A 27639-nucleotide genomic window follows, 5' to 3' on the forward strand; every position below is an offset into this window, starting at 1 on the left:
CTTCCTACCCAACGTAGAGAAACCCACAATCTACAGAGACTCGAGGCGCTCAACAGTGTGAAGTATGAAATTACATAGCATGATATGAAGTCCTGACTTTCATGTCTATTGCGAACCTTGGCTTTAGGTTTTAACAAAAACAATGATCTACTAAGAACTCAGTGGAAATAAACCTTTAAAGGTGGTCACAACCCAATTGCCATCACGATTATAAATACACAGAACAATCGCTGATAATTTGACGGAAACCTAGTCTGCTTTTAAAATGCATTAACATTTCAACCTCATTATTGATTTAAGGGGTCTTCATCAGGACAAGGTCAATTAAGGGCACTCAAAAAATTGTGCAGAAAGAAGCAGAGTCTTGGATGCAGAGACGGAAACAGCCCTAAGGAACACCAAATGCAGGGCAGGGGTGAGGAAACCCACAAAATGTGGAAAACACCAAGAGTAATCGGGCAGAGAAAGTCCTGGGCAGTGACAATCAGCGGTACTGGGCTGAGAGCGCCTTGATTGTTCTTGGCGTTTCACTGTTTTTGTTCATTCCTCCCCATTGCAATGCATTTGGTGCTGTTCAGAGCTGTTATGGTCTCCTTCCAGAGTACAGAATTGAATCTTTCCACTACCACAGTCAACATTGTCCAGCGTCGCTCGCCCTATTGCTGTTGGCATTTTACTGATTTGAAATTTCAGTTCATCACGTGTATAAGGGGTACCGTGTTCCTGCACCTGGATTTTTCGGGTGCAGAAACTGCAGGTTCGGATTCACTGTTTTAATTTAAATCACAAACGAACAGGACTGCATTGCAGACCGGACCCATTTTCACAGCCCCTGCCCGACCTCCAGCCAGTGCGTGGGAATCATTTAATGCTCGCCCGCCCGGCAACGAGGCCTGTGCCCGTTCACCCCCACACCTTCTCCTCCACCTCTGGACACTCACATCCATCACACTGCTTAGAGCAGGTGGAAGATATCACATTCAACCATTCGGAGTAGGGACTATCATGCCGAATTCCACCCAGTAATTCTGGGTCTGCATAGTTATTACCACCCCTGAGGGGTGTAACTGCAGGTATTCCATGCGGAGAGTTTGGCGTCAGCACTTCTGGCCTCCCAGAATCTTTTCATGAAATTCCACAATACCCGTAATTGGGCCCTGAGTGTTTTGAATATATTAATAGCAATGAAATGAACGAAGACCGAGCTCTGGCTGATTAGACCTTGAGAAATGACTACAGGGCCTGTATTACTAAAAGGGTGCACTTTCCCTGTTTGCGCAACAGTGCACCTTTCAGCATGTACGCCAGATACAAACAAGGAAAGTGCGTCCTATTATGAAGAATGCGCTACCCTCAGAGCTGACGTGAACTTGCGCTTCCTGGAGGCAGCGTGTCGAAGTGAAATACGGAGCAGCTGTTTAAAAGCTGCTCCATGTTTCTCTTTGCAGGCGGCAGCCAGCCCAGCCTGCACATTCAAAAGGGATTAGTGATCCCGCTGCAGGCAGGTGCAGTGAGTAACGGTATCTGACTGCAGGGGGGATCTCTGAGGGGTCCAAGTGACCCCCTTTCACCCCCCTTTAGAGGGCTTCTTGTGGCACACTTTCAGTGCACCTCCTGAGGGCAGGTTTGCCTCCACGCCCACGTTGGTAATACGGCGTGGGCGCAGAAGCAAAGTGATTCCCTCCTTTGCATGGCGCTTTGCCACATGGAAATGACGGAATGCCCTCCCTCCCTAGCACTGGCACTACATGTGTGCCAGCGCTATCCATATTCCAGAAAGTTTTCTCACAAAAATTCTATTTTATTCCTTCCCAATCTGTCATGCAAGAAGTGCAAAAATTAGTACTAAAATTGAGCAGAGCGGATGGATGTCGCTAATAATTGTCTGGTAATGTGCTCTAGCCATCTAGTAAATGACGATACCCTGGGGTTCGGTATTTATCGGGTGCGATAAATAGCACCTATTACGAGTTGTTGGGGAATAGCGTGGATTTTGGTGTTTAACACACGAAAATCTACTTGGTACAGTAAATACTATAACATTTCCCCTGTTAAATTGCGGTAGGTTTGACCTCCTGAAATTTAATGCAGCTAGAGTTATTTACTCCTACCTGGCGGCTAAGACATGGAACTCCCTGCCCGTCCGCCTGCGGCTAACCCAGGACCACCTCGCCTTCAGGAAACAGCTCAAGACCTGGCTGTTCGAGCAGTAGCAGACCCCCTCCCCCTAGCGCCTTGAGACCCTTCCGGGTGAGTAGTGCGCGATATAAATTCCATGATTGATTGATTGATTACTGTATCCGATAATTATCGGATGCGTCAAATACCTTTTAACTTGTAATTTCGCCTGTGCATAAACAGGTGTTTATGCACAGGTTGGAATATAACAAGCAGCTCATAATCAGGCCCTAAGAATTTTACTGACTTGTTTATCCTTGATTAAAAAGTCAGTAAAGTTGTTTATAAAAAATAATAGCAGGCAACGTCTTTGCAACAGATCTACAAAGGTGCAGGCATGGCCAAGATACCAAGCAACAATCAGTGCTGGAATAGCATATCAAATCGTTGAAAGAAGTAGGCAAAGGTTTCTGCAGCAAGCATGCAAAGGAACAAGCAGAGGCTGGTCACTATGCATGTAGCATACAGTACCCGAGGGGCAGGAAAAGCCCACGGATATGAAAGTCACGTGACATGTAAGATACCTTCTTTTATAGCACCTTGCTTCCAGTGGGCGAAGGATATATCTCCATGGGGCAGGCACGCATGTCAGAGGTGTATACAATAGTAGCAAGTTCAGTGTGGATGCGTGTGTGTCAAGCAAGAGTGACTCCCTGTGCCTCTTCCACAGCGCCCACCATATGACAGTGCAATTACCGTCTGATCTTGGCAGGAAGAAAATGCATTCCAAAGAATTTTGGTTTAAAAACTGCAAACGTCTAATGGGAAAGGCCTAAATTATGGCTCTCATGCTATTGAAACCGTGCAGAATAAACATGTCAGGGCGTGGAAGTGATTTGGACAGGAAGATGTGTACATTGCAGAATGGAGGTGGTGTATCCCCTATGCAGGATTATTAATGACACATCGCTTGTGGTTGTCTGTCTACTCATTACTGAGACCTCACCATGGTCCATCAACCAGTATGATCTGCTAAAGCGTATTTAGTCCTTTCACTAGAGAGACTTCCTCTGAGATACTGTATCCACGCGAGTGATACATCACATCTAGTACTCTTTCTACTGAATAGAGACGCCTCTTGTAGGGTATTGTGTTAGTAAATTAGTAAAGACCCACCTGGGGTATTGAGTTTATTCAACAGTGTGACCTCATCTGTAGTGCAGATATCCATACATTGGTGATTTTGTGTTTGGGGCATTGTATTTACTCATTAATGAGACTTCACCTGGGGTATTCCTCAGTAGTTATTCATTTTTAGTATTGCGTCTACTGACCTGTGATACCTTATCTAGGGTATTGTGTGGGTAAATTATTGAGACCTGGCCTGGGGTATTGTCTTATTGCCTCCGGCAAGATGGTAACTGGGCGCAGTTAGGGGTTCCCAAAACATCAGCACCTACCCGTCGTAGCGCCATCAATACAGGCACTGTCGGTTCCCCAGCAAGAGTGACTTTAACCGTTTAGAAGCCTTGTCAGATATAGATTGACTTAATCAGTCAGTAGGATCTAATTCTTTTTGTGAGTCTGCCCGTGAGGGTGGGTGCCTAGTCAGTGAGAGTTCAGTCACGTCTTACAGGTTGATTTCCTGTAATGTGACGGGTTTACAGCCAAAGTTGGTCTGCCCAGAGTGGTGTGCTTTTATTAACACCTACAATGTGTACCTATTCCACCCGCAGAGTACAAGCCTCATAGATTATTTTTTGGTTGATGTTCAGCTTTAGACGAAATTAATTGATATGGCCATTCTTCCCGGCAAGACAGCGACCACAATGCTCTATCAGCTCTTGATATGAGCTCATTGGTCCCTGTTGATCTGGCTAATCATGATGAGCCCTTTGATAGAATGTTAACCATGACCACTAATAGGCACAGGGTCAAATGGAGCGCTTTGTCTTGGGAATCAGTTCAAGAACTATATAGATTAGTTGCTGATGGTAAAGGGGGTTGATGCTACTACTAGAACTGACATTGGTGAAGGGGGAGGTCCTGACCGACATTAGTACGATCCACAATCAGTTGTTTGTGAGACTTAGAGAGTTTTTCTATGTGGAAATTACACAGTCAGTTAAGAAACGTACTCCACCCACCTAGTACAACAATCAGTGCAGCAGAGCTAGAGCGGCCCTTAGTGACGCCATCAAACAGCAGGATAGGCCACTGATACAAGTAACACAGATGGAGTATAGAGACACCATCCAGTAAGCAAAGAGAGATTAGGAGCTCAGGAAATCGGAGGGCCTGTTGGCCGCGGCAAGAAGTGGTGATCATCATTCTTTTTGAAGCATTGTCTCTACATGCTGTGTTGAAGGTTTCTATACCGTCGATAATTGTATTTCGATGTCTGATTGGGTTGCTCGCTTTTCAAAATTGTACTGCTGAACAGAGTGATGCCCATATGCAGGTAATAATTAACTCATATATCGACAGTCATGACGGGTCCCAAAAGGGGATCGATCTTAGTGCCGAGCGACGAGTTGGGTGATGTGGGCTTTAACCCTGAGGCAATTAAACAACCTGTATGCAAAACTGTTCTGTATAAAGCACTAGGGCTTGACAAGGTATCCGGGGATCCCTTTTTGGACAGGATTGATATTTAGTGTCCCTTTTTTCCTTAATTTTTAGTGCCATAATGAAGGGTGTGCCAATTCCACCAACCTGGACCGGAGCAGAGATTGTTCCCATCTTTAAAAAGGGCTTGCGCGACCTCCCCTCTAACTATAGGCCTATAAGCCTTATCTTATTGATAGTTCCCAAAAGTTCTTTGCCAGGGTCATTTTGGGCAGGCTGCAAGAATGGATGAGTGTCATAGAGATATTGACCCCACTACAAGCTGGCTTTAGAGAACATACCAGTACAGTGGACCAGGTGTTTCAGCTTCATTTGCTGTACTGGAAGACTGCTCTATTAGGGGGCCGGCGCCTCTATGTGGTTGCTTTTCGTAGACCTATGGTCTGCATTTGACCTATTCCTACATTCACCCCCTGGCAGATTTTGCATGACATTCGAGTCCCAGGTCACCTATTGGATATGAATAAGAGACTCCACTGCAATACATTTGCACAAGTAAGATGTGGGTCAGCAGGGGAAATGACAGATCAATTCGCATTTTACAGAGGGGTTAGGTAGGGCTGCGTTCTTGCACCCACCTTATTTATGCTGTTTAATAATGACCTGGTTACCTATGTGGACCAATGTGAGTCTTGCAAACATCAGGGTTACTGCATTCTAACAATTCTTTGTATTCTTTGTGTTTGGAAGCCTTTCTGCCATAGATACACATTGATCATAATAAATACAAATGATGTGATGTTAGTATTGAGATGAGTTGAAACCTGTTAGTGGGTAGTGGATGCTGAGACAAAATATTACATTATCCTAGTAGCAAGAAAGGGGTGTCTTGTAGCTTGACTGATAGATCTTTTCTGTCACCTCTGATGGCCACCACCTACTAGCCTTGATGATCAAAAAGCATAAAATTACATTTCAGATGAATCCCAATGATACTTAGATTCATCACTGATTAGAAAGTGAACCTGAACGCCAGGCTTACATCACACATTTACCAGAAAATATCCATGATTGGATAACATCGTGGCTAGACCATATCTGTGATTGTATGAAAGAGTGGTTAAGCCATAGCTATCGTTAGATGAAAGAGCACTAGACCATGTGTAGGATTGTATGAAAGAGTAGGTAGTCCATATCTATGGTTGGATGAAAGACTGGCCAGACCACATCTCTGAATGGATGAAGGAATGGCTAGCTAGACCATACCTATGACCGGATGAAAAAGTATCATGAATGCCTCAATGGCTCCACAATTGAGATTGCGCTTCTAGATGACGAGTAGGACACAATGTTACCATTCACCTGACTTGCATCAATAGCATCAGCTCTCCACTGTATAACAAGCATTTGCAATGCAATCGGTCTCGCCTTGGGACCTTATATATATTTAGCTATGCAGCACATTAGCCTGGGTGCTGAAACATCTACTGTTCTTTAACATGGAGGGAAAGTAAGCACCAAACTGCGTGACACACCAGGTAAGGGAACACATGGAGCGAAATATTGCCTTTCAGTGGTAAATGGTATAGTTCAAAGCACTGTTTTTAATATAAAATCAGGGCCTTCGGTGGTCATATCACTGAAAATACAAGATTTGAAAAAAATATTAATGTCTACGGGTGCTCGTGGAAGTCAATTTCTAAGGACTGGAATCTAGAGAATGCTAAAATGATTCTGGTATTTTACTGACCTCTGATGGTCGTTTTCTATCAAGTAAGTTAAATAGACGCAGTTGCCAGAAACATTTAAAAAAGAAAGTCCCTCAGCAGGAAGCAATTCTGGTATTTTACTGACCTCTACTTGTCGTTTTCTATCAAGACAGTTAAATAGAGGCAGTTGAACAGAAAAAAAAGTCCCTAAGCTGAAGCAGACAAGTCCTAGGGCTGATCTCCAAAGCCCACAAAGTACATACACTTATATGTATACACTAAAGTATATGCAAAAGGTCTTGAATGTTTGACCTAAAAAGGTAGATATGTTGGGTAAACTTGCTGGCTCATATATACTTTTTCCCCCAACTTAAATGTAACATTGTGGGGTTCTCCACGTCCTATAAAGCGTGTGGAGTGGATTTCACCAGATCCTCAGCGATGACACATCTTGACCAATGGAATATAATATACAAGGTTTTGGCAAAAAAAGGTTGACATATTACAGTGAGTCCCACATCAGGCACACAGAGTGTGCCTCATAAAAATAAAGCACAAGAATATATAAAGCATACCTTAAAAGTAGTGGAAAGATTGTTGTTACTTTTTTATCTTTAACAGCTAACAGCTAACAGCCATTGACAACGCCAATCGTACCTGCAGGTTTTAGGTGCATGTCAGTTGTTGTGTCATATATCTGGATGCAATAACATCTCAGAGAGAAAACAAAATACCGGGCTTCGGGAAGCACCCACAGCTGGTAGCTGCAATCAGCCATGTAGAAATATGTACAGACAGATCTTTAAGTAGGATGAGAAAACGTGTGTGTCACCCGACTGGTATTTTGGCTTCACTATGAACTGTTATTGCATCGAGATTTATAATTCAACAACTGACATACACCTAAAACCTGCCAGGACTATTGCGTTGTCAGTTCCTGTTAGGTGTTTAAGATAAATGAGTAACAACAATGATTTGTCCTCAATAATTAACATTGGAAATGTTTCAGTTGTAATATTGTGAGACTGTGAATTAAATATTATTAAGGCCTGTGGAAGGAGTATTGGTCTTCAGTTATGCACCCTTTATTGTAGATATGTACGCCTTTTTTCCTCCACCTTCCGTCCATCTGCACATTTTCAACCTCATCCCTTTCCTCTTCAGCAGCCTCTTTACACTCACCATTGAATGTACTTCTTTGCATCTCCCTCACTTCACTACCCCCAAACATACACTGCACTCACACACATGTAAGCACTTTCTTTTACTCTTTCCTCGTAAATATTTTCTCTGTGTGGTCTGCAGAGTCGCCAACCCACTGAAAGGCACTATGAGAAGCTTGCACTGCCTCCAGTCTCAGCGGGGCCCCTCGTAAACATCTGCAATGACTCATAGTTTACACTGTACAAAAATAATAAGATGCACAAAAAACACAAAAACACAACATGATGGAAATAGCTAACACTCTTGGGGAATGCATGATCAAGTATACACGTGTAATAAAAGAGGAACTAAACTGCTCACATGCATTACTTAATGTTTTTAACATTCATTGTTCGTAAATCAATCCATGTTTTTGGCATTAATGTTAATGACACGTAGAAAGGGCCCATTTTAATGCCATGTGACAGAGCAAGATCACTAGAATATCGCAATCACAAACATCAAGCATGCTACAGTATGTAATTGACTTTAAAATCTAGATATATCGAAAGTGGGAATAAAACATTCTAGAACCATTGCGCTGATCAATCCAAATAAAAAAAGACCTTAACCCCTTGCGTGCTGGTTTATTTCTCCCGCTGTGAAGGAGAAATAAACGGCGTTCGGGAACACGACGTCTCCCGGCCGTCGTGCGCACACGCCCACCGTAATGCACGACGGCCGAGAGACGTCGTGCGCACGCAAGGGGTTAATAAGCAGCAAGTATGCGTGCGATATTCTAGGCATGCATACTCAAGCATTTTTTATGTTTTTTGACATTTTTCTGGTATTCCGCAAATCAGGACACTATAAGCCCTTATTTCTCCCTTTGCACTTGACTCGGATATTTGGATCAACTTTGCAAGCGAACAAAAGCCCTGTTCATCTTTTGGATCAACTTCACCAGGGAACAAATACAGCAGCTTCACTAGAGGGGCGAGGGACCTACAGCCATGGCCTGGTGTGTCACAGAGGGGGAGGTCAGCAGGGCCAGGTGTCTCAGCACACTATACCTTTAGCATTAACACTTACCATTACCGTGGACAAGGTGCCAAAGCTCAGGCACGGTGCTCACATCTAGTCCTAATCTGTGATAAATGGGAAAGGATAGAATCTCTGCCTGTGAATATCGGACGTCTGGCCTCAGACAAGGATGCAGTCTCTAATGCCCGAAACCATGACACTCACAGTGTCAAAGGCCTACAGTGGATACCACTATAAACTACCTTGGCAATGGAGGGCTTTAAAAAGATAAACCCTACATTGTGCGTCACATTACAGAAAGTTGATTTACTGCCTGTCTTCTGTCTCCTGCTTCAGAGCGAGGTGGGACAGGCAGCCCAGATTAAAAGAGATCGATTTGTTTTGAGATAAAACCGAATCTCTAATGAAATCAATCTGTTTAATGTATTTTGTAGTAAACATGTTGGCAGTCGTGGCCGGCATGGCTCGTGGGTGGTGGGTGCGGGGGTTCATGTGGGGAGGCGGGGTCGCGTGAGAAGTCGTGCAAGGGGAGTTTGATTTTAAGAAATTATAAATTGAAACGTATCATGAGGCTGTGTCACGTGTCTTCTCGGCTCCTGCTCTCCTGCCTCCAACAGGAACAGGAGGCGGGTAGCCAAGCTCCCGCCCCTAAGCCAATCACAATGCTGCAAGGGACTTATGGGGTGGGCATGTTCTCCATGCAGCCTGCATTGCAGGGCAGAGTGTGCATGACTGGTTTGGGCAGCCCGAACGGGCCGACCAAAAAGTATTTGCGCACTCAGGGTATAGTATGCCCAGACGTGGGTCCCTTGCTCACTTTGCCACTGGATTCAAACTAGCCTTGCTGATGAAGGGTGTTACCCAGAAACCGGTCCCAGGAAGCTTGTTTCCGGTTCAGGGAAGACCTGGCTTGGCAGTTCGGGCTGGACTGTTCCCATGAGGCACAGGGTCAAGACTGATTTGCCTATAGCTGGGTCTGAACTGAGGTGGCGAAGTGACCTAAAGAATGTTGATGGATTTAACCCAGATCTGTGACTGGGGGTGAATGTCTGAAAAGTTTCACCGCTCCGTCCATCATCTCCTTGTGTTTGCTATGTTCTCCATGCAGCCTGCATTGGACTGTGGGGCTGCAGCAGAGCTCATTGGTGCCCTTGCTTTATGCAGCCTTTCATGTGATTTGTGCAGATGTCTTTTGAACAGTTTTGCTTATCTTTCCATCTGGTCGCAAGGAGTGCACTGTCACTTGCAACAACAGTTTCATGCACTTTTATGGGTAAGAGGTGGGAGTTTCCATGGGTTGCAAAAACGAGGCCTTGATATATGCTCACCTGAAAGTTCCATATTCAGTTACTTTTATCTGAACCTTTGTTGAATTTTTCTTGAGCCTTGATTTAGCCTATGCCTCCACTGGAGGTAAATTCAAGTGTCTGGCCAGTGGTCCTTGTAATGCGTAAACTGTTCAATGTTGTTCAAAGGATTTGTTAAGCTTCCACAGATTGATAAAAACAGAGTTTTGGTAATTTTGCAATCTGTACTTGTATGCTATGCAAGTGTAATGATGATGTTGAAAAACAATTAACGGTATTTACAGATGAAGGAGCAGGAGCAACAAAGAGACCATGGAGGGAGCATATAAAGGGACCTTGGGAATAAAAGTAAAGACTGTGGGAGGGTGAAGTGAAAGATACATGGGAACTCATAAAGGTGGAACCAGAGCCTACCCTTCACAGAGCTGAAGAGCAGGCATAGGACATTGAAAAGGGATAGGGAGCAACACAAGAGGAACAATGGTGTAGGGGTTAATTGAAATATAGGCAAGGCAAAAGTGAAGGAGGTATTTTGGAAATATTGAATAACAAGGAGTGCATAGAAAAAAGACTGGAGAATTGAGTATAGAAAATTCCAGAGGAGAGAGACCTGAGGGCGTGCAAAAGGAGTTTGGAAGTGAGGAGGATGGAAAGGTCAGGTTTTACAAACAAAAGTTGAAAGTGGCATGAATGTGAAGTAGACCCAATGCGTGACTATGATAAAAGGAAACATGCTGAAGCTCAGAACAGAAGATGAATCTGATAGGGAGGGAATGGAGAAGACAGAAGGGTGGCCAATGGAAAGACGGTGAGGAAAAGGAAGATTTCAGTTTTGGAGATATTTTGATTCATGGAGCAGGTGGACTTCCAAAACTGATTGGCAGGCAGAAAATCAACAGACACGTGCTGTGGAATGTATGAAATAAGGGAAGAAGAGAAAGATATGAACGGTTTCCAAAATGCAACTATAAATGAGCTGAGAGGTGGTGTAAAATATCAAGCATGAAACTGTGTGTGGGAGGGGTCCTGAAGAAATAAAGGGATGAGAGTAAACATCAACGTCACCGTGTTCACAAAGAGTGGTCAGAAACGTTGTAAGATAGTCATTGAGGGACAGTCCAAAAGATGCCCATGAAGGGGAGAATTTAACGTAGAAATGGATAACAAACTATATCGACCTATGTTAAAAGGCAAGAAAAAAAGAAAGCAGAAAAGAGTTTAACCTAGCGAGAAGCATTAGGAGGTGAGGAAGTGATGGAGAACAGAGTGGGTTGAATGGATCAGACCAAAGAAAAAAGTTAAGATTGTGCCTCAGGAATAGTGGAGAGCAATACATGGGCCACGTTGTGGAGTTTAGAAGAGACTTCTTCCTCAGGAGGTTTCTAAATAAGGTTTCCTAAAAAGAGGTCATTTTTTGATAGTTCAAAATAGATGCCTGTGGGTGGAGATGGGCACTTTGGCAACTAACGCATCGTGGCCCACAGACACCTAGGGAAGTGTCCCGGGCCGAACGTAGGGTTATTTTGGAAAATAACTAACCCTTCACACTTGATGGAATAATTTTACTCCGAATTAGATTCACCTCATGGCTCTATGTCGCTGGGGCGCCTTATCTCCAGTCCTTTGTTAAACTGTTATAGTCTGGTACTTTAATCCAATTAATTTGTTTGTTTGAAATGCATCAAGACCGCAATTTCAGGAGGCGTTTCTTGGTTAACTGAAAAAGGAGAATTTAGAAAACCAGGATTCCGGGGGTGGGGGCTTGGGAGTGGGGGCGGGGTTGGTTATATGGTCACTATTTCAATTCTGCTAGTCCCTGCCCAAATGCTGTTTTGGGAAGTCAACTGCCCCAGTTCATGGTCTGTTTCAATCTTCATCCAAGGCCCATGTCATCCTTGGAGAGTGCACACGGTTGTGAATTGAAATTATAGGAATCTTTCCCTTTAAACACATAAATTGCACCACGCACAATAGAAAGCTGAGCTGGATCCAGACCCCCCTGGCCCGCCTCATAGCTTATTTTCGGCTGTAATATTTGCAGCTCCGAGCTTGGCTTGCTTGCCGCGCCGCTGCCCTTTGCCATATACAATGCCTTTCTGGGAGCTTATTTTTAGTGACTTCATACATTGCTCTAGCAACTGCACAACTGTTTTGCTAACAGCGAAAGTATCCACATTCCCATCTTCCATCTTGCCAGGACTTTAACTCTTTCCCTGCTTCTGCAGCCTGAGATCTCATTCAGCTCTATACAGTGCTTTCAATGAATTGTGATTTGAGTTTACTTTAGGAACCAACATTTACACGAGGACTGACAAAGGCAATCGTTTCAACCTATGCATACAGAAAGTTTTCTTAAGCTTTACTAAGTCATCAGATTGGTTCCGTAAGCAACAGTTCAAGACACTCACACAGACACCCACACACAAAAAAAAAACACACTTACTGTACAGTAAATAGTGAAGGCAAACTTGCCTCAAACACACAGAACCGGTACAACACAGGCAGCCGCATTGCATAATTCTCTCATATATTTAGCACACACAGCAGTGCGTAGTTTCCTCACGCACACTAACATGCACACCCACACACAGCAGTACTGCAAGCTTATTTCACGCGGAACAGATACAGCTCTGGCGGTAACAGTGAGAGTTTCCCTCATACACAGAGAGGCAGGCACCCCACCTTAAGAGTGGGCAAATAGTGAAAGAGGGTGGCAGTGGGGTGAGATTGAGTTTAAATTTAGTGTTAACATTTAAGTCTCTAGAATAATGTTATTGTAGGACTCTGCTCTCTCTTGTAATCCTATACCATCTTTAAAGTTGTAATATTAAAACTGAATTGTGGTTAAAGACATTAAAGAAGTATTAAAATGTGCAAAAATAGCATTGTAAAGTGAAAGAGAAAATTAGGAATAAGCGTGTTTTAAATGTTGAAGTTATGCCAGATTATGCCCCTTACTAGTTATCGTGAAGGTACATGATGTGTGCCCAATTCATATAGCCGTTTGCGCATTTATATTCAACTTGGTTTTCCAAATTACATGATTTTGGAGTGTAAATTTACATTTGGAATTGACAGAGCATGGCTTTACACTCATAAACTGATTTTCTCACATATAAAATTACACCTATGTAGTGCGGCCTATCGTAGCTAGTAATTCTGCTTTCATAGTTAGAAGTGTCGATTCAGAGTTTTGATGCTATGGAAAGTTGAACACCAACAAACTGGCGAATTGGCAGGTTTTCACAAGCAGTTTAAGCAGTAAAGGAAGAATTTTTTAGGATGGGAAAATATTTTCCCTGTGGAGAAAAATAAAAACATGTGCATGTTTGCTTAGATTTACAAATATTTAAATACACAAGTGTGAATACTTACAACTGTAAATTAGCCAATTGAGCTACAATTGTTTGGGCCTGGACGGTAAACTCAGCTCTGCATACATAGTTTGCAGAGTTTTTCCCACTCAGGGCTCCGCGTAGAGCGCAGAGTTCTGAAAAACTCTGCGTAGCGGGGCGGAGCGGAATTTTTCCTTTCTCGCTGTTCGTCAACGTTAAGTTGGCGTGTGAGGAAAATCCAATGCTAGACCACCGCCCGGTGAGATTTCTGAATGCTGGGGGTCGCGGCAGGTTGTTACCACTGAGAAACCTGCTGATCATGTTGAGGAAGCTGCCGCTCCAGTAGAACATCTACTCGAGCGGCAGAAAGAAGTTGTGTATTCAAGCGCTGCACATGGTGTAATTCGCTCAGATTTTACAGCACGGGACAAACAAACTGCGCTAAAAAGCAGTGTGACTTACCTCATTCCGTCGCCTGCGGAACTCCAAGGAGCGCAGCAGAGTATTTTTTGTCACTTTGCGGCGTTCCACGTAGCGCAACCCTGTGAACTCCACCCAGGCCTACAATTGTTGTAACTTTGGAAGACTACTCCCATAATTTTATGTGTATCAATAACATTACAGTTTCGTATTTGAATCAATTCTAGGATCAAATTTAGTTGGAGATGGAAGGAGTTAATGGACTGTGGGGGTGCTTGGCCGGGTGGGAACTGATGACTCTGTAAGAGAGGTATAACGGCCCACAGCTGTGTTCATTGGTTGAAAATACTAATTACCATCCAGCTACAAGGTTGGCACTGCAGCAAGTAAGTCCGGAGATACCCTGCAGACCCAGCAATTGTGTCTTAGTCCACATACATCAGTTGGGTTGCACTTTCTATTGTGTAATTCAAGACTTATCTCCCAGAATGCATTAGCTTGTTGAATTAAAGCCAAAACGTTGCATTTAGTAACTCTTGGTAGGCTGAACACCATAATGCTTATAGAGAGATGGTCCATCATAAATGCTATTTGGGTGCTAAAGAGTAAACGCTGCATAAATACAGATTTCCACCTTCTCTTTCAGAGAAAAGACCCCCTGTGCAAATAACTATGACCACCGAATGCCACAAAATAATACCAGTTGCCTTAGAATATTCTTGTCTTGGTAATCAGGAAGTAGGAACCTCTTCCGGTGTCAGCATTTTATTAAAAGGAAGACAACGATGGTTGTCGTGGATAGCTGATACACTTATCTTTCAAGAAGGGGGAGATTGCCGCAGAGCATTAGATAATTGCCATGACAAACTGTGGTCTGCGCTGCTTTAGTGTTTTGAACAGGAACAGTTGCAAATCTGCTGCCTTCCTGACAGGTTTCCCTTTTCTGACTTTATTTATTTCCGTTGTTAAGTGTCCGGTGGGGCAACGACTCAAGTGTGGCTTAACAATCTAAAAAATAGCATATTATACACATGTTTCTGCATATTTGGTTTATGCCTGTGATTCCTAAACCTGTGGTCTATGGACCCTGGGAGGTCTGTGATGCCTGCTCAGGAGGTCCGCAAATGTTTAGAAATTAAATATTATTAGCATATTAAGTACATATACATGAGAAAGCAAAATTGAAAATAATTTAATTTTAAAACACTCTGTAAATGTGAAGGGATTTGAAACTAGATACTAAAAATTACGTTTGAATCTTTATCTTGGTTTGTGGGAGCAGCTCAAAAGTAAAAAGGTTGAGAATAATGCTGTATGCTGTCTGGTACGTTTTCATGCGTATTTGTTTAACCAAAAGTGTTTTAAACAATATCAGGATGCACAGAGTTACATTTGTGCAGTAAGGTTTAGCCACAAACCTCAAGAGGACTTGTCACTATAAGAAAAGTTTTTTCACCGTGTAGAGTAATTGTTACATGCAATCTGTGCGGCCGCAAAGAGTGTTTTTCTCATGTCAGTTGAGCTGTACTATGGTATAAAACTGGAATTTAACTTTGCGCTGTTGCAGTAAATATGTGAATGTGTGTTTATTAGTATAGTTTCTCTAAAGAACGTGTTATTGCGCCACGTTTACTTTCTTTATCATGGCATATATTCAAACACTTTTGTACACATTGGCTATTCAAAATCGGGATTTCCAGCATCATAATTTCTGTCAATCACTTTTTAATTTTTCAGTGACTATGAATGTTGGGTGAGCCATGTAGAGCAAAGCTTGCCTTTTGCTGGTTTGGGTAATTTTCATGTAGGCATCACAAAGTTAGAGGTGAAACTTTAACTGCTCAGTACCCATGTGTGTATTACGTATATTTCCGTTCGTATGTATTGAGAAACTGAAATTGCAAAGAGAAGTTTTTGATTAAATGGCCATTTAAAATAAAGTGTTTATACCTCCATTCATTGCTTATGTAACTTATGACTGCCTTGGTAGCCTGTTGCGTTCCCAGTCCAAAAACAGGGGAGAGTATCAATTTTAGCTATATTTTTGCGAGGTCAGAGCACCCAGGTGTGCGACCCTCGTGTCAAATAGCCAGGCAGGTGGTATACCCGCTGGCCCCTGGCTAGGATAAGAGAAGGGTTTCAGTGTTCTTTTGAAAAATTGCCCTTCTTCTTTTGCTTCAACCTTTTCACAAGGGCAGGTGGTTAAACCTCTTATACTTACAGCTGCCTGGTATCCTGGTAACAGAAGCCCCGCCCACCCCAGAACCTACACAATGCAGTCCGCTGTGCGACTGCACAGCAGACACAGACAGCGAGCGTGGTCCGCGCCAATTCAAGCCCCTCTGCGCCCGTCGGTGCCTAAACCATTCCCAGCGCCACAACCTCTGGCCCTTTCACCCTTCGGAGATATGCCATCGCCGAACTCTACCCCCTCTACCCAAATCCCGCAGCAAACACTGCCACCGCGCCAAACTACGCTCCGCAGTAGGCCCTTTTACCTGCACCCACTGCCACTTCACCGGCCACTGTACACACATCAGCCCACCAACCAGTCCCACCCCAAACACACAACACACACTACCTGAACAAAAACACCAATTTGCATGCACCTTCCTCAAAACGCTCACTATGCAGGCATTCCACTGAATTATGTGACTTCATCCCCACCCCGCACCTAACATCGTCTTTCTCACTGAGACCTGGTCAACCCCTTATCCGCCCCAGACATTGCCTCAGCGATCCCCGACAAATATAAAATCACTCACCAGGACCGCACCAACAAGCGGGGTGGAGGAACAGCCATCAGCCACAAAGAAACCATGCAGTGTACCACCACCACCAACAGCACCACCACCCCCATTGAACATCTCAACTTTAAGCTCCACACGGACGACAAGACAACCATCAGAGGCACCCTCGCATACCGACCCCCAGGCCCACGCTCCCACTTCTGCCACACCATCACATACTTTGTTGCACCCTGTGGCGAAGAGCTGCCTAACGATCCTGCAGCCTCGAACCTGTCACACAAATACTTGCCCCTTACCTGTCTCCATGTCCCCTCCTCTGTTTTCAGGCCCCGGATACCGCTCCTGATGAACACTGGCCCTTTAAGGCATCACCGTCAGCCACTCACGTGATGTGGTCACATGAACCCCTACGGGTTAAAAGGGAAGAAACGGGAGGAATGTCGAGCCCACCTGGTAAACGCTGGAGTAGGATCGCCGAAGAGTCTCCTGGAGAATGGAACGTGCAGACCTTCCTCATTTCGCCTGGACTCGGGGAATTGTTGACCCAGCGCAACACGGAGGAGGAGTTCGCACCCGTGGAGAAGCCGCCACCCGGAGACGACGAAAGGAGGGAGCAGGGCCCTTCCCGGCACCACGCTGAAAGCGGCCACAGCCCAGGAGAGTCATGGCTTCACAAGGTACGGGGTCAGCTGGGGGCTGTCTGGGGTAGGGGAAGACCGGGGTTACAGGGCAAACGCACTGGGGCTCCAGAATAGCCAGAGTACACCAGGATTAGTATCACAGCACATAAAGCTCTCCAGGCAGCAGCGCGACTCACGGTGGTGGCCGGGTGCATAGCCCTCACTCCCTCTCCCTGACTTGTCATAAAGCGAAGAGACGTCCCTTTGACCAACCCTTCCTTTCTTTTCTTTTTTTTCCCGGACCCGGTCCTTTTACTGCGCAACGAGTTCAACACTTCCAGCTTCGGGACTTTGAAGCCCAGACAAACTGCTCTCTAACAGAAAGAGAGTGAAGACGTTCTATCACAAAGACTTTGTTATTCAGGGACATTGTCCTGTGCTTGTGACGTAACAAATAAAAAATTATTTAGAAAACCACTCCCTGTCTCACTGTCGCCTTCTCCACCATGCCACACGCCCCTGGTCTTAGACTTCAAGGACTACATCTTCCTTGGCAACCTAAATTTCAACATCGTTGACCCCAGTGGCAAAAACACTGCACACCTCCTCGACAGTATGAGCAGGCTTGGATTGCCCCAGATAGTCCACGACTCCCACACACACCGCAGGACACAAGCTGGACCCAATTTTTACCTCCAGCAACTGCGTCAAATACAGCCATATCACAGAACTCACATGGACTGATTACTCCATCGTCCACTCAGCATCTCTAGCCCCCACACTGCAACCCCTAAGATGACCAACGTCCACCACCGGAGGTGGGACAAAATCTCAGAAACCAGTTGGACGAATGCCTTCAACACCTCCAACCCTGCTACCACCACCAATCTCGAACAGGGAGTGAAAAACATCAACGCCTGGTTCACCAATTGTGCAGACATCATTGACCTCATCAAGAGCAACATCCAGAGAAAATCCTCCAAAAAGGCCAACTTGTGCATCCAAGAACTCAGAACAGTGGAACGAGACAGCAAACAGTTGGAGAGGAGATGGCACACCAGCACGGACACCTCTGACAGGGCAGCCTTAAAGACCTCCCTCAACCTCTACCACCACCTGCGGAGAGCAACAAAGAAGGCAGCCCTTGCCACGCGCATTAAAACCAGAACCAACAACACCAAGGACCTTTTCAACATTGTTAAGGAATTCTCCAACTTCGCTGCTAGCGAAAACAACATCACATCCTCACAGGAGCTGTGTGACAACCTCGCCCACTCCTTCCACGGCAAGATCGCAACCATATACAGAAACTTCGAACCCCAACCCATACCAATGGACTTCCTAGACAGATATGCCACCACCGTAACTGAAATGAACCACACACTGAACTCCTGGAATATCCTCACTACCCAGGACACCACCTCCCCCATGAAATCCATCCACTCGGGAGCTACCACAGACCTATGCCCACACCACATCTCCAACCTCAAAAACCAAAGGATTGGCCAGGAACTCACCACCCTACTCAACACCTATATCACCACCACAACATTTCCCAATGCCTCAAAACACTTTGAAGTCATACCACTACTCAAAAAACCCTCCGCTGTCCTCAGCTAACTCAAAAACTACCAGTCAATCTCCCTGCTCCCATTCCCAGGAAAGGTACTGGAGAAGATCATTAACAATCAACTCATGACAAACCTGGAGCAGAACCAGCTACTTAACACCTCCCAATCCACCTTCCGCAGCAATCACAGCACCGAAACCGCCTGATCTCAGCCACCGACTACATCAAAACCCTCCCCGACCGAGGTGAAACAGCAACTTTGAGCCTCCTTGACCTCTCAGCAGCTGTTGACGTGTATCACACCACACATTGATCAAAAGAACCACCACACCCTCAGATGGATCACCTCCTTCCTCACCGGAAGAGCCCAGAGGATTCACCTCCCACCTTTCACCTCTGAACCCAAGAAGATCACCTGAGGTGCCCCCAGGGCTCATCCCTCAGTCCCACCCTGTTCAACACATATATGACCCCGCTGGTTAATATCGTCAGATCCCAAGGTCTCAACATAATTTCCTGTGCAATCAACACCCAACTCGTCCTCTCAGTCATCGGCGAGTACACCACAACCAGAACCAACTTCCACAAATGAATGACAAATTTCTCTGACTGAATGAAGAACAACTCCCTGCAGCTGAACACAGACACAAAGGAAGTACTGATCTTTGGCAACAGCCGCAACACATGGACTGACTCCTGGTGGCTTTCAGACCTAGGACCCACACCCACCCACTCCCTCCAACCATGCCAGAAACCTCAGAATTATAATTGACAACAAGATCACCATGAAATCACAGATCAGTGTTGTCTCCTCCTCCTACTTCCTCCCTCTGCTCATGCTACATAAGTTCTTCAGTAGCTACCCCTACAAACAAGACACACCATGACATCACCAGACAACTTGACTATGGCAATGCCGTCTACGTAGGAATCGCCACACACCTCCTACAGAGACTTCAGACCATACAGAACGTCGCAGCCGGACTCATCTTCAGCCTTCCCCGATGAACCCACATTACACCCCAACTCATGAAACACACCTGGCTCCCTGTACAGAAGAGATGCCAATTTAAGCTACTGACCCAGGCACACAAGGGTCTACACAACTTAGGACTTGCCTATATTAACCACTGCCTGAACTTGTAAGGGCTGTCAGATGTTCCGTAGGAGCGTCAGGAACCTGAAGAGAATACCTCCGCCTTCCCCAGCGGTCTTCCGACTCTATCAGACTCTAGAGACTCGGAAGACTCGCCAGGGGAAAACAGGGAAACAAAACAAGGGAAGGAGGGTTCGCACTTCAATGGTGTAACTGGCGTCTGGTTCAGCAGGTAAGAAGATCTACGCCTGACACACACACCCTGTAAAACAAAGACTGTGTAAACACTGCCACACACGAACAACCCTTTTGTAAAACTCAACCCTTGACCTCCCCTACCACTGTGTCAGGAAGTCTATTCTTGTAATGAGAAGGTGTCAAGGGTTCACTGTAATATCCTAAGTAAAGGAGAACACAAAGTTAGGAGAGAGTAGGAATCAACCCCAGAATCTATCCTATACCTGCTGTCTGCTTACCCCCTGTAATGTAGCTGAGGAACTACCAGCTCCCTGGATTCTATTTTGCCTGGTGACCACTGTGGAAGGTAGGTGTTCTACTGAAACAGATGACACAACCTGTCAGAATATAGTCAAAATACCCACTGAGTTCTCCCTTTTTTAGGTATAACATACAGTTATTTGATGAAGAAGGTAGCGCTGTGCGCCGTTACCGTGTTTCTGTCGTGAAGATAGTCAGCACAGTGATTCATGCAATAACCCCAGGGAGCGACAGGATACTACTCCAGGGGGAGAGGAACTGGAACACACCCCACTAGAATGGATGCTCGAAGGAACACCATCAGGGTACTTTTATCTTGAACCACGCCTGGCTGGTAGAAGGAGCAGTGACAGCCAATTGAGTGCGTGTCTTAAGGAGGGAACAATGAGGGTAAAATAAGAAGGGGAAGAACTAGGGCAATAGAAGCCGGTAAGAGCGGAGCAAGACACTCTCCAGACCACGTGGAAAGCTCTGGGCACCGCCCGGCGTGAAGGGACAACAAGCGCTTGTATCTTCAGCACAACTATAGCGCCAGGAAGTAATGCTTTCACTAGCCAGGATTACCGGGGTACCTCTCTCTGTGGTTGAAGGGAAGAGGGGCGAAGTCCGCTCCGCTAGCGGTGGTGAGGAAGCGGGCAGGAACGAAACGCCACGGAGATTGAACAAGCGGCGATCTACAGCAAGCCGGCTTCGTTCCTTAGAGCGAAGCCGGAACCAGGAAATACGTTGACGGAAGTCAGGCAGCTGAGCGTCGGGACGGAAGTGAACCTCGAGGCAAGAACGCTACGCGCGTTTCCTTGCCTCGAGGTTCCTTAAATACTACAGCGTCGGGATTCGCGGACCTCAGGGCATGACAGAACTTTCACCAACCGTCAAGAAGACTACGCTCTGTCTCCCTTTCACTTGCCCATACTCTGCGCATCTACTGAACCAAAAGTAGATGACTCTCCTTCTCTCACATGGCAGCAAACATCTGGAACAGCCACCTCACACACCTCTGGACCATCACCTCGCTTCCGGAATTCCGAATGGCCCTTAAGACCTGGCTGTTTGAATAAGCCTTTGGGACCTCCAAGCGCCTGGATATAAATCCTGATTGATTGATCCTGATAGCAACTTCAAAAAGGATCCAGTGCGGCAGTGACCTGCTGCGGTGGTGAAGGAGGACCGTGGTAACTAAAAAATGGTCTGGTTCTTTGTTGATAACTGTGGCTCAGTGTGGTAACATAGGTTCTGTGGAAGGATGGTGTAATGAGGATAGTGGAGAGTGAAGCAGAATGTGAGGGTGTAGAATGTTTGTATTAGAGTGGTCACCTGAGGACTGTTCAGTGCGGAGAGGGGAGGTGTGTCTCTCGTTGCTCCTGTTGTTGGGCCTGTGTTATCAATAAACAAGCTCAACAGGATACTTCATCTTGGTACCTTATTCATGCCCTACACTGAGCTTTCCTACGCAGTTTTAAAAACATATGTTATGAACTCGCATGTTAATATTTCTCCAAATTATCCAGATTTTAAACCGAACATTTCACTAACTTGTAGCTTTTGAGAGGATTCAAAAGCTACAAACTGTTGAGATTTCCTTGTGGGCAAAGATATGCTAAAACCGTGTGAACTGGGTGCAGTATTCCTAAATCCCTTCCTCAGTCCACATTTTTAGGGAACCCCCAGAGGACTACTCAGAATATTGCAGTATTCCTGCATGTCAAAATTACTAATATCTGTAGTATTGGCAATTCTAGGAGCAGAAATACAGTAAAGGTATTCCTGGCCAAAGTAAGACGAAGGGCCATATTATCAACAAATGGCGATAACATTATCGCCGCTGCCCTTGTGAATTCCCATAGAAGCCCAGGTTCTGTTGTGAACCTGGGCTTCTTTGGGAATTCTCTAGGGCATATTATCGAGCCCATTATCGCTGCTTTAGTGGCAGTTTCCTGCCGCTAAAGCGGCGATAATGTTATCACCGTTACTTGATAATATGGCTCGAAGTCCTTACTGGGTAAAACAAGCAGGAGCCTGCCACACTCATCCCAAGCTTTCTTTTATGGAATCTGTTTCCTGAATTTAAATCTAAGAGGGTGGAGGGAGAGATGGGGTGGGATTCCCTGTACAGTTTTAAATGCATTTATAAAAACCTGGAAGAATGTGTTATGTTTTGTGTAGTAAACCATAACTGGCCACTTTCAGGTAGCTTCCTATTTATTTAAAACCATAACCATAACTTTAATAAAACAGTATTTTAAGGGCGTTTTTTTTTAAATACGTTAAGGTGCTATGAGCAGATAAAACCATAACTAAAAATAATGTATGTACATATATTACACAGTCATATCTCCAGCACACACCATTGGCGCGGCATGAGTCGACCCATACCTGTCCTCTCTCCGGTGTACACTTTCAGGAAAAGTAAGGCCCACTAACAGATCTGTGCCCCATCGCCTGCATCCACTGTCTGCTGCGGTCAGCCCCACAGCAAATTCTACTCCCTGTAAGTACTTTCTACTGCCACATCTTCCTGAAGGTGCAGAGCGCCAGGACACTCCTTGGAGTAACAGTGTGCTTTAGAAATGCCTCTTACATTACATTACATATTATACGTGTTTTGTCTGCTAAATAGGCTGGTATTCCTTTTATGTGTTTAAGAGACTTTTGTTCTGCTGCTGCTGTTCTGTGTTTATGCCAAAACCTGCACTACCGTTGCCAGTGGTGTATCCGTTCTACGTATATTAGGGGAAATGTGATTCCTTATTGTGCTGTGGCCTTTAAGTTTTTTATAAGGGAAGCTTGCACTGCTGCCTGTGGTGAAGGATTCAATGTGTGGAAGCAGGAGCACTCTTGAGTGTCATGTTTGTTCTGCTGTTTTTGATTTTAGCACCAAACACCCTTTAACGTTCACTGCTACGTACTATATAGCATGCTATATTGAATGGAGGGATCAGCATACAAATGAAGGCTACTGGTTTAAATGAACGACTAGAAGCATAAAAAAAGGAAATTACAGTTATTTCTAAGTGTGAGTAATTATTTTTTTAAATAAATAAAAATGTCAACATTAAAATGGCGAAAAAACATGAAACTTGGAATAACCATAGAGTTTTTTCTCATTTTTAGAAGAAAGTGGTTTCTATAAATGCAAAAATCTGGAATTTGGGATTCACATGTCACAGGCTTGATCTTGCTGTATTAACAATCCTAACTAATTCAAATGTATTATTTCTTACTAATTATGTATCTGTATTCCATAATATATCTTGGTGCTAAGCTAAAAGGCCAGACAGAAACCCTGATAGAGATATTTCTTCGAACGCTTGGCGCTTAGCACTTGCTTTATTTACTTTGGCTTTTTCTTCTTGTTGGAAGATTAATTTAGCGTTCGATACTGGAGCCAACTGTGATGAAAGTAAATTAAGTTTTATTTAAAAACTGTGATGAACGTTTTTGAGCTTTTGAAAAACTGTGAGGAAACTTTAAGAGTTTTTTTTTGGTGTGATGAAAGTTTAAGAGCTTTAAAAAAACTATGTTGAAAGTTTAAGAGTTAAAAAAATAAATGAACAAGAAAATAATGGGAAAAGGAAACCCTTGGCCCCGTGCCTAGAATCTTACATACAGGTAGGTACACTGGGCAGCAAATAGGTTTGCATGTGTGCATGTTCACCTGCGTGTACAAAAATATATGTATGCAGTGGCATAGCCAATGTGTCATGGGTCTTAGTGCAAGAAAGGGAATTGGACCCCTGACTGCTGTTTGAATTGCAAAATACAGTAGTAATCAGGGTTCGGTGGCCCCTCAGACCTCTAGGCCCGGTGCAACAGAACCTGCTGTGCCATTGGAAGCCACACCCTTGTACATATGCACCTATGTGTGTGCACCCATGTGTATGTGAATACACTTGTGTCTATGTGTGTTTCTCTCATTGTGTGTATGTGCCTTTGCATTCACCTGTACATATGTATCATAATATGTGTGTGTGGGTGCCTGGGCCTGTGATGGCCACCCCTGCATGTAGTATGCACCCGTGGCTTCTGGTGCGACCTTTGGAGTTTTATTTTTGAAGCTCATGGAAAGTTCTGGTATAAGCTGGGCATTCTAGACTTCTGAGCGGAATCTCTGGTATATGGGGTGGGCATTCCTGGCATGCAGTGTGCACGCCTGGCAACTATTGGGCATACCTAGCAGGGGATGGGATTTCCAATATGAATGGTATCACTGGCATATGGTAGACATCCTGATCATATTTTAGGATTCCTGGCATCTGAATGGCTTCTTTGGAAAATGTTGTTCATCAATGGTAATCATCTCTGGCATTTAGTTGTCATGCCTGTCTTATTGTGGATAACCTTGCCTTTGTTGGGCAACAGTGGCATATGATGGCCAAATATCAGCATCTGAAGCAATTCATGGGCAAGAGAAGCAATGCATGCACTTGTGAAGATAAACCTAGAGAACCAAAAACTATTAATGGCATATGACGGTGGGTCATCAGCAGAGCTAGGGAAAGCAATATCTGTGCTTCGGTGTCTGTAGCACAGGAGAGAGCACCTGGCATATATAAGAAGCTGATATTCTGTGGTCTCGTAGTGGCAAAGAGGGATATAGCTTGCTCCTGGGGCCCAATGTTATGACAGCGGAGACGGGGCATGGACATGTTTATGGTGGCGGAAAAAGTAACATACACCAGCAGATGCTGCCCTTGAAAGCTCTGCAAGATTTGGGGCGGTTGGTTACGATATCACTTATTGGAAGTACCAGATGATGATGGGGTCGGAGCCAGGACATGCTCTAATGGGTGTGGATGTGAGGTGGGCCAGTATATTGGTGCATGGGACTTCATGCTTTTGTTTAATTCTGCATGTGTATTGCCCGATGACTGTCTGGGGAGAAGGTGGTGGGTGGAGGGGGGGGGGGACTATTGTTTAAGGTTCTCGTTACTTCTGTATTAGCGCTGGAGCTATATTTCCAACATCCTTTAAGATGCTTTTCTGTATAATTGATGTGCTGTCTGGAAAACAAAACTAAAATATATCCCCCACCCCCCAAAAAAAGAAGCTGATATTATGGGTTGAAAATCATGTTTTTAATCACTGTAAACTGGTCTTAGAGTGAAGTAGTTTATATTTTAGAAAATAATATTTTGTTTAGGTGAAAAGGAATGTAATGGCCAAAAATGGAAAGTTAATGTTGATGGCAAAATTATGTTCTAAGAATGGCATGCTTATGAGAACGCCCATAAGACGTTTCTGGTCTATCAGACGGGAAACTAAGGGATGGCTCTGCTGTCCAAAGCTTGAGTCTGTGTGATTTAGGTACATATAATATTTTCAGACTGCTCCTTCCCAGTAGATTCTAAGCGATTCTGTATGATTTATGATCTGTGTGGAAGAAGCCGGGAAGAACAAGCATTGGCAAGACCAAGCTGTCTCGCTGAGGGTAAAGAAAGGGATATTTAGTTGAGATTGGTGATGGATTTGGTCCTTCCAGGTGACAGTAATTGGTGTCCTGCAATACATTTTATTTACACATTTTCTTAGAAACCGTGTTATTTGTTAGAGCAAAAGCACATGCTATGGGAACGGTGTCACAGGGAAACGCGCACACATGGTACCAATGCAGTGCAAACAGGCAGCCACGTTTCCTTCGGAATCTGTTAAATATGTGAGATCTTTCTCACAAAGTTAATATGAAAATGCTTATTTTTTAAGCATTGCTAAAATCGCAAAGTAGTTTTAGGAAAAAATGCTTAAGTACTGGGGATTGAGCCTGTGAACCATAGACTCTACAGCTACACTAAAGATAGACTTTTAGTTTAAGCGCCTCACAGGATGTACCTGAAGTAAAAACAGAGTCAGCATACTAGAGCTGCTTGGTGCTGATAGACCTGCTCCCAACGGGAGAAGGAAGGGACAGAGGTGGTATTATGACGGGGCAGTCGGAGCACCTGCAGGAACATTGTTTGCAGTTTTGTTAGGGAACAAAGGCACACTAATGTAAGAAAATGAAGAACGCAATTGGCTTTTAAAATGCTGGATTGGCTGTGTTAAGTACAGACAACACTTTTCTATATTTTCACGATGGCCAACGAGTTGCATGATGCAATGTGTAATGCGTCATCATGTCATTTAGCCGCCACTTTGCATAACGCGACATGATATTACAATACAAGACCTGCAATGCCGTGGCCATTTTCAAACTAAAGAAAACATTGTTTTCTACACGTTGTGGATGTGACATGACAACACAATGCCCACTGCGTCTCGCAATGCAGCAGCCACCTTGAAAGAATAGAAAACAATGTTATCTATAATTTCATCATTGCCTTCTTCACCATTGGCTTAGCCAATGCTAATGGATTTAAAAGCCCTCTGGCACTGATTGGCAAGGCCAATGGTGGCTACCATTAGAAGACGATGGAGATAGCGGATATGTGGGCCAGCGGTAAGAAAGAAAAGAGGGTAGCGGCAGGGGCGAATACTATTCAGGAGACGACGGAGCGAGTGGGGTTCAGAAGCAACAGTAGAAAGACAGGTGGTGGGTAGAAACATATTCAGATGACTGAGCAAGTGGGGATCTGAGAAGGAAGCAACTAGGAAAAAGGGTTGGAGGAGAAAAGACAACAGCTCATGTGTATATAGAGAGTGCTAAAAGACAAACAATATGTAAAAGCCTGGCAGAGGAATAAATAGTCCCCTCACGTCAGCTGTGTAAGGGTAAGGATACAACACAGTCAATCAAGAAGCAGAATTGAGAGGAAAGCTGCGATTCCAAAGCAGAACACTGACGTAGACAACAGTGCCATCCAATGAAAGAGCCTAAAGCACTTGGGAAAGTATAGGGTACAATGCAGCCTGCAACGGGCACCAAAGACTGACTGTAAAATGGGATGCAGAAGTTTTACATTCCTGTAAGATATATTGCTTGTGGACGAACTCTTATGGGATTTAATCCGTAGCCAGCACCACTTTTATGTTATTTTTCAAATTTTCTTTCGCGGGAGAATCAACAAACACTGGCAAAGGCAGCCTCAGTCTGTGAAATGCTGAATAATTCAAGAGGAGCGTGGGGTTTTGTATCCAATCTCGTTATAAATTGTGCTGTAAAGTGTACCACTTGGCTTTATGTTTCCCAAAAATTATATTTCTATCGAACAACAATCGCCCAAATATAGGGTGCTTGAAAATTCGCAATAATGTGTTCTGTTCGGTAGACCTGAGGAAAGCAGCAAGATTTCATCATCTTGAAGAAAAAAGTTGAATTTAAGGTCCATTGTTGATTTGTAAAAAAGGCAATTATTTTATGCCAGGCTTGATATTTCTCTTTTTAGATATGCTTCCTAAATGTGCATTTCTTTTGTGACAGGGCTTTGTTGGAAGGTGAAACTAACGAAGGGATGTTCACATGGACCGAAGAACAAATAAGGAAAATACCCCAAGGTACAATTATTATTTATATATGAGCAAGGAATA

At 44.4% G+C, this 27639-nt stretch overlaps 1 protein-coding gene across 1 annotated transcript in view; it reads left to right on the forward strand.

Moving 5' to 3' along the window:
* Nucleotides 1-27639, forward strand: part of SYNM (synemin) — a 90307-nt gene that overhangs the window by 26474 nt on the left and 36194 nt on the right. Inside the window, exon 3 of the mRNA XM_085644515.1 lies at nt 27533-27606. Coding sequence (XP_085500641.1) covers nt 27533-27606 — 74 coding nt within the window. The remainder of the gene's footprint in view (nt 1-27532; nt 27607-27639) is intronic.

The sequence above is a fragment of the Triturus cristatus genome, chromosome 3_1, assembly GCF_964204655.1.
Source record: "Triturus cristatus chromosome 3_1, aTriCri1.1, whole genome shotgun sequence".
Taxonomy (NCBI): Eukaryota; Metazoa; Chordata; class Amphibia; order Caudata; family Salamandridae; genus Triturus; species Triturus cristatus.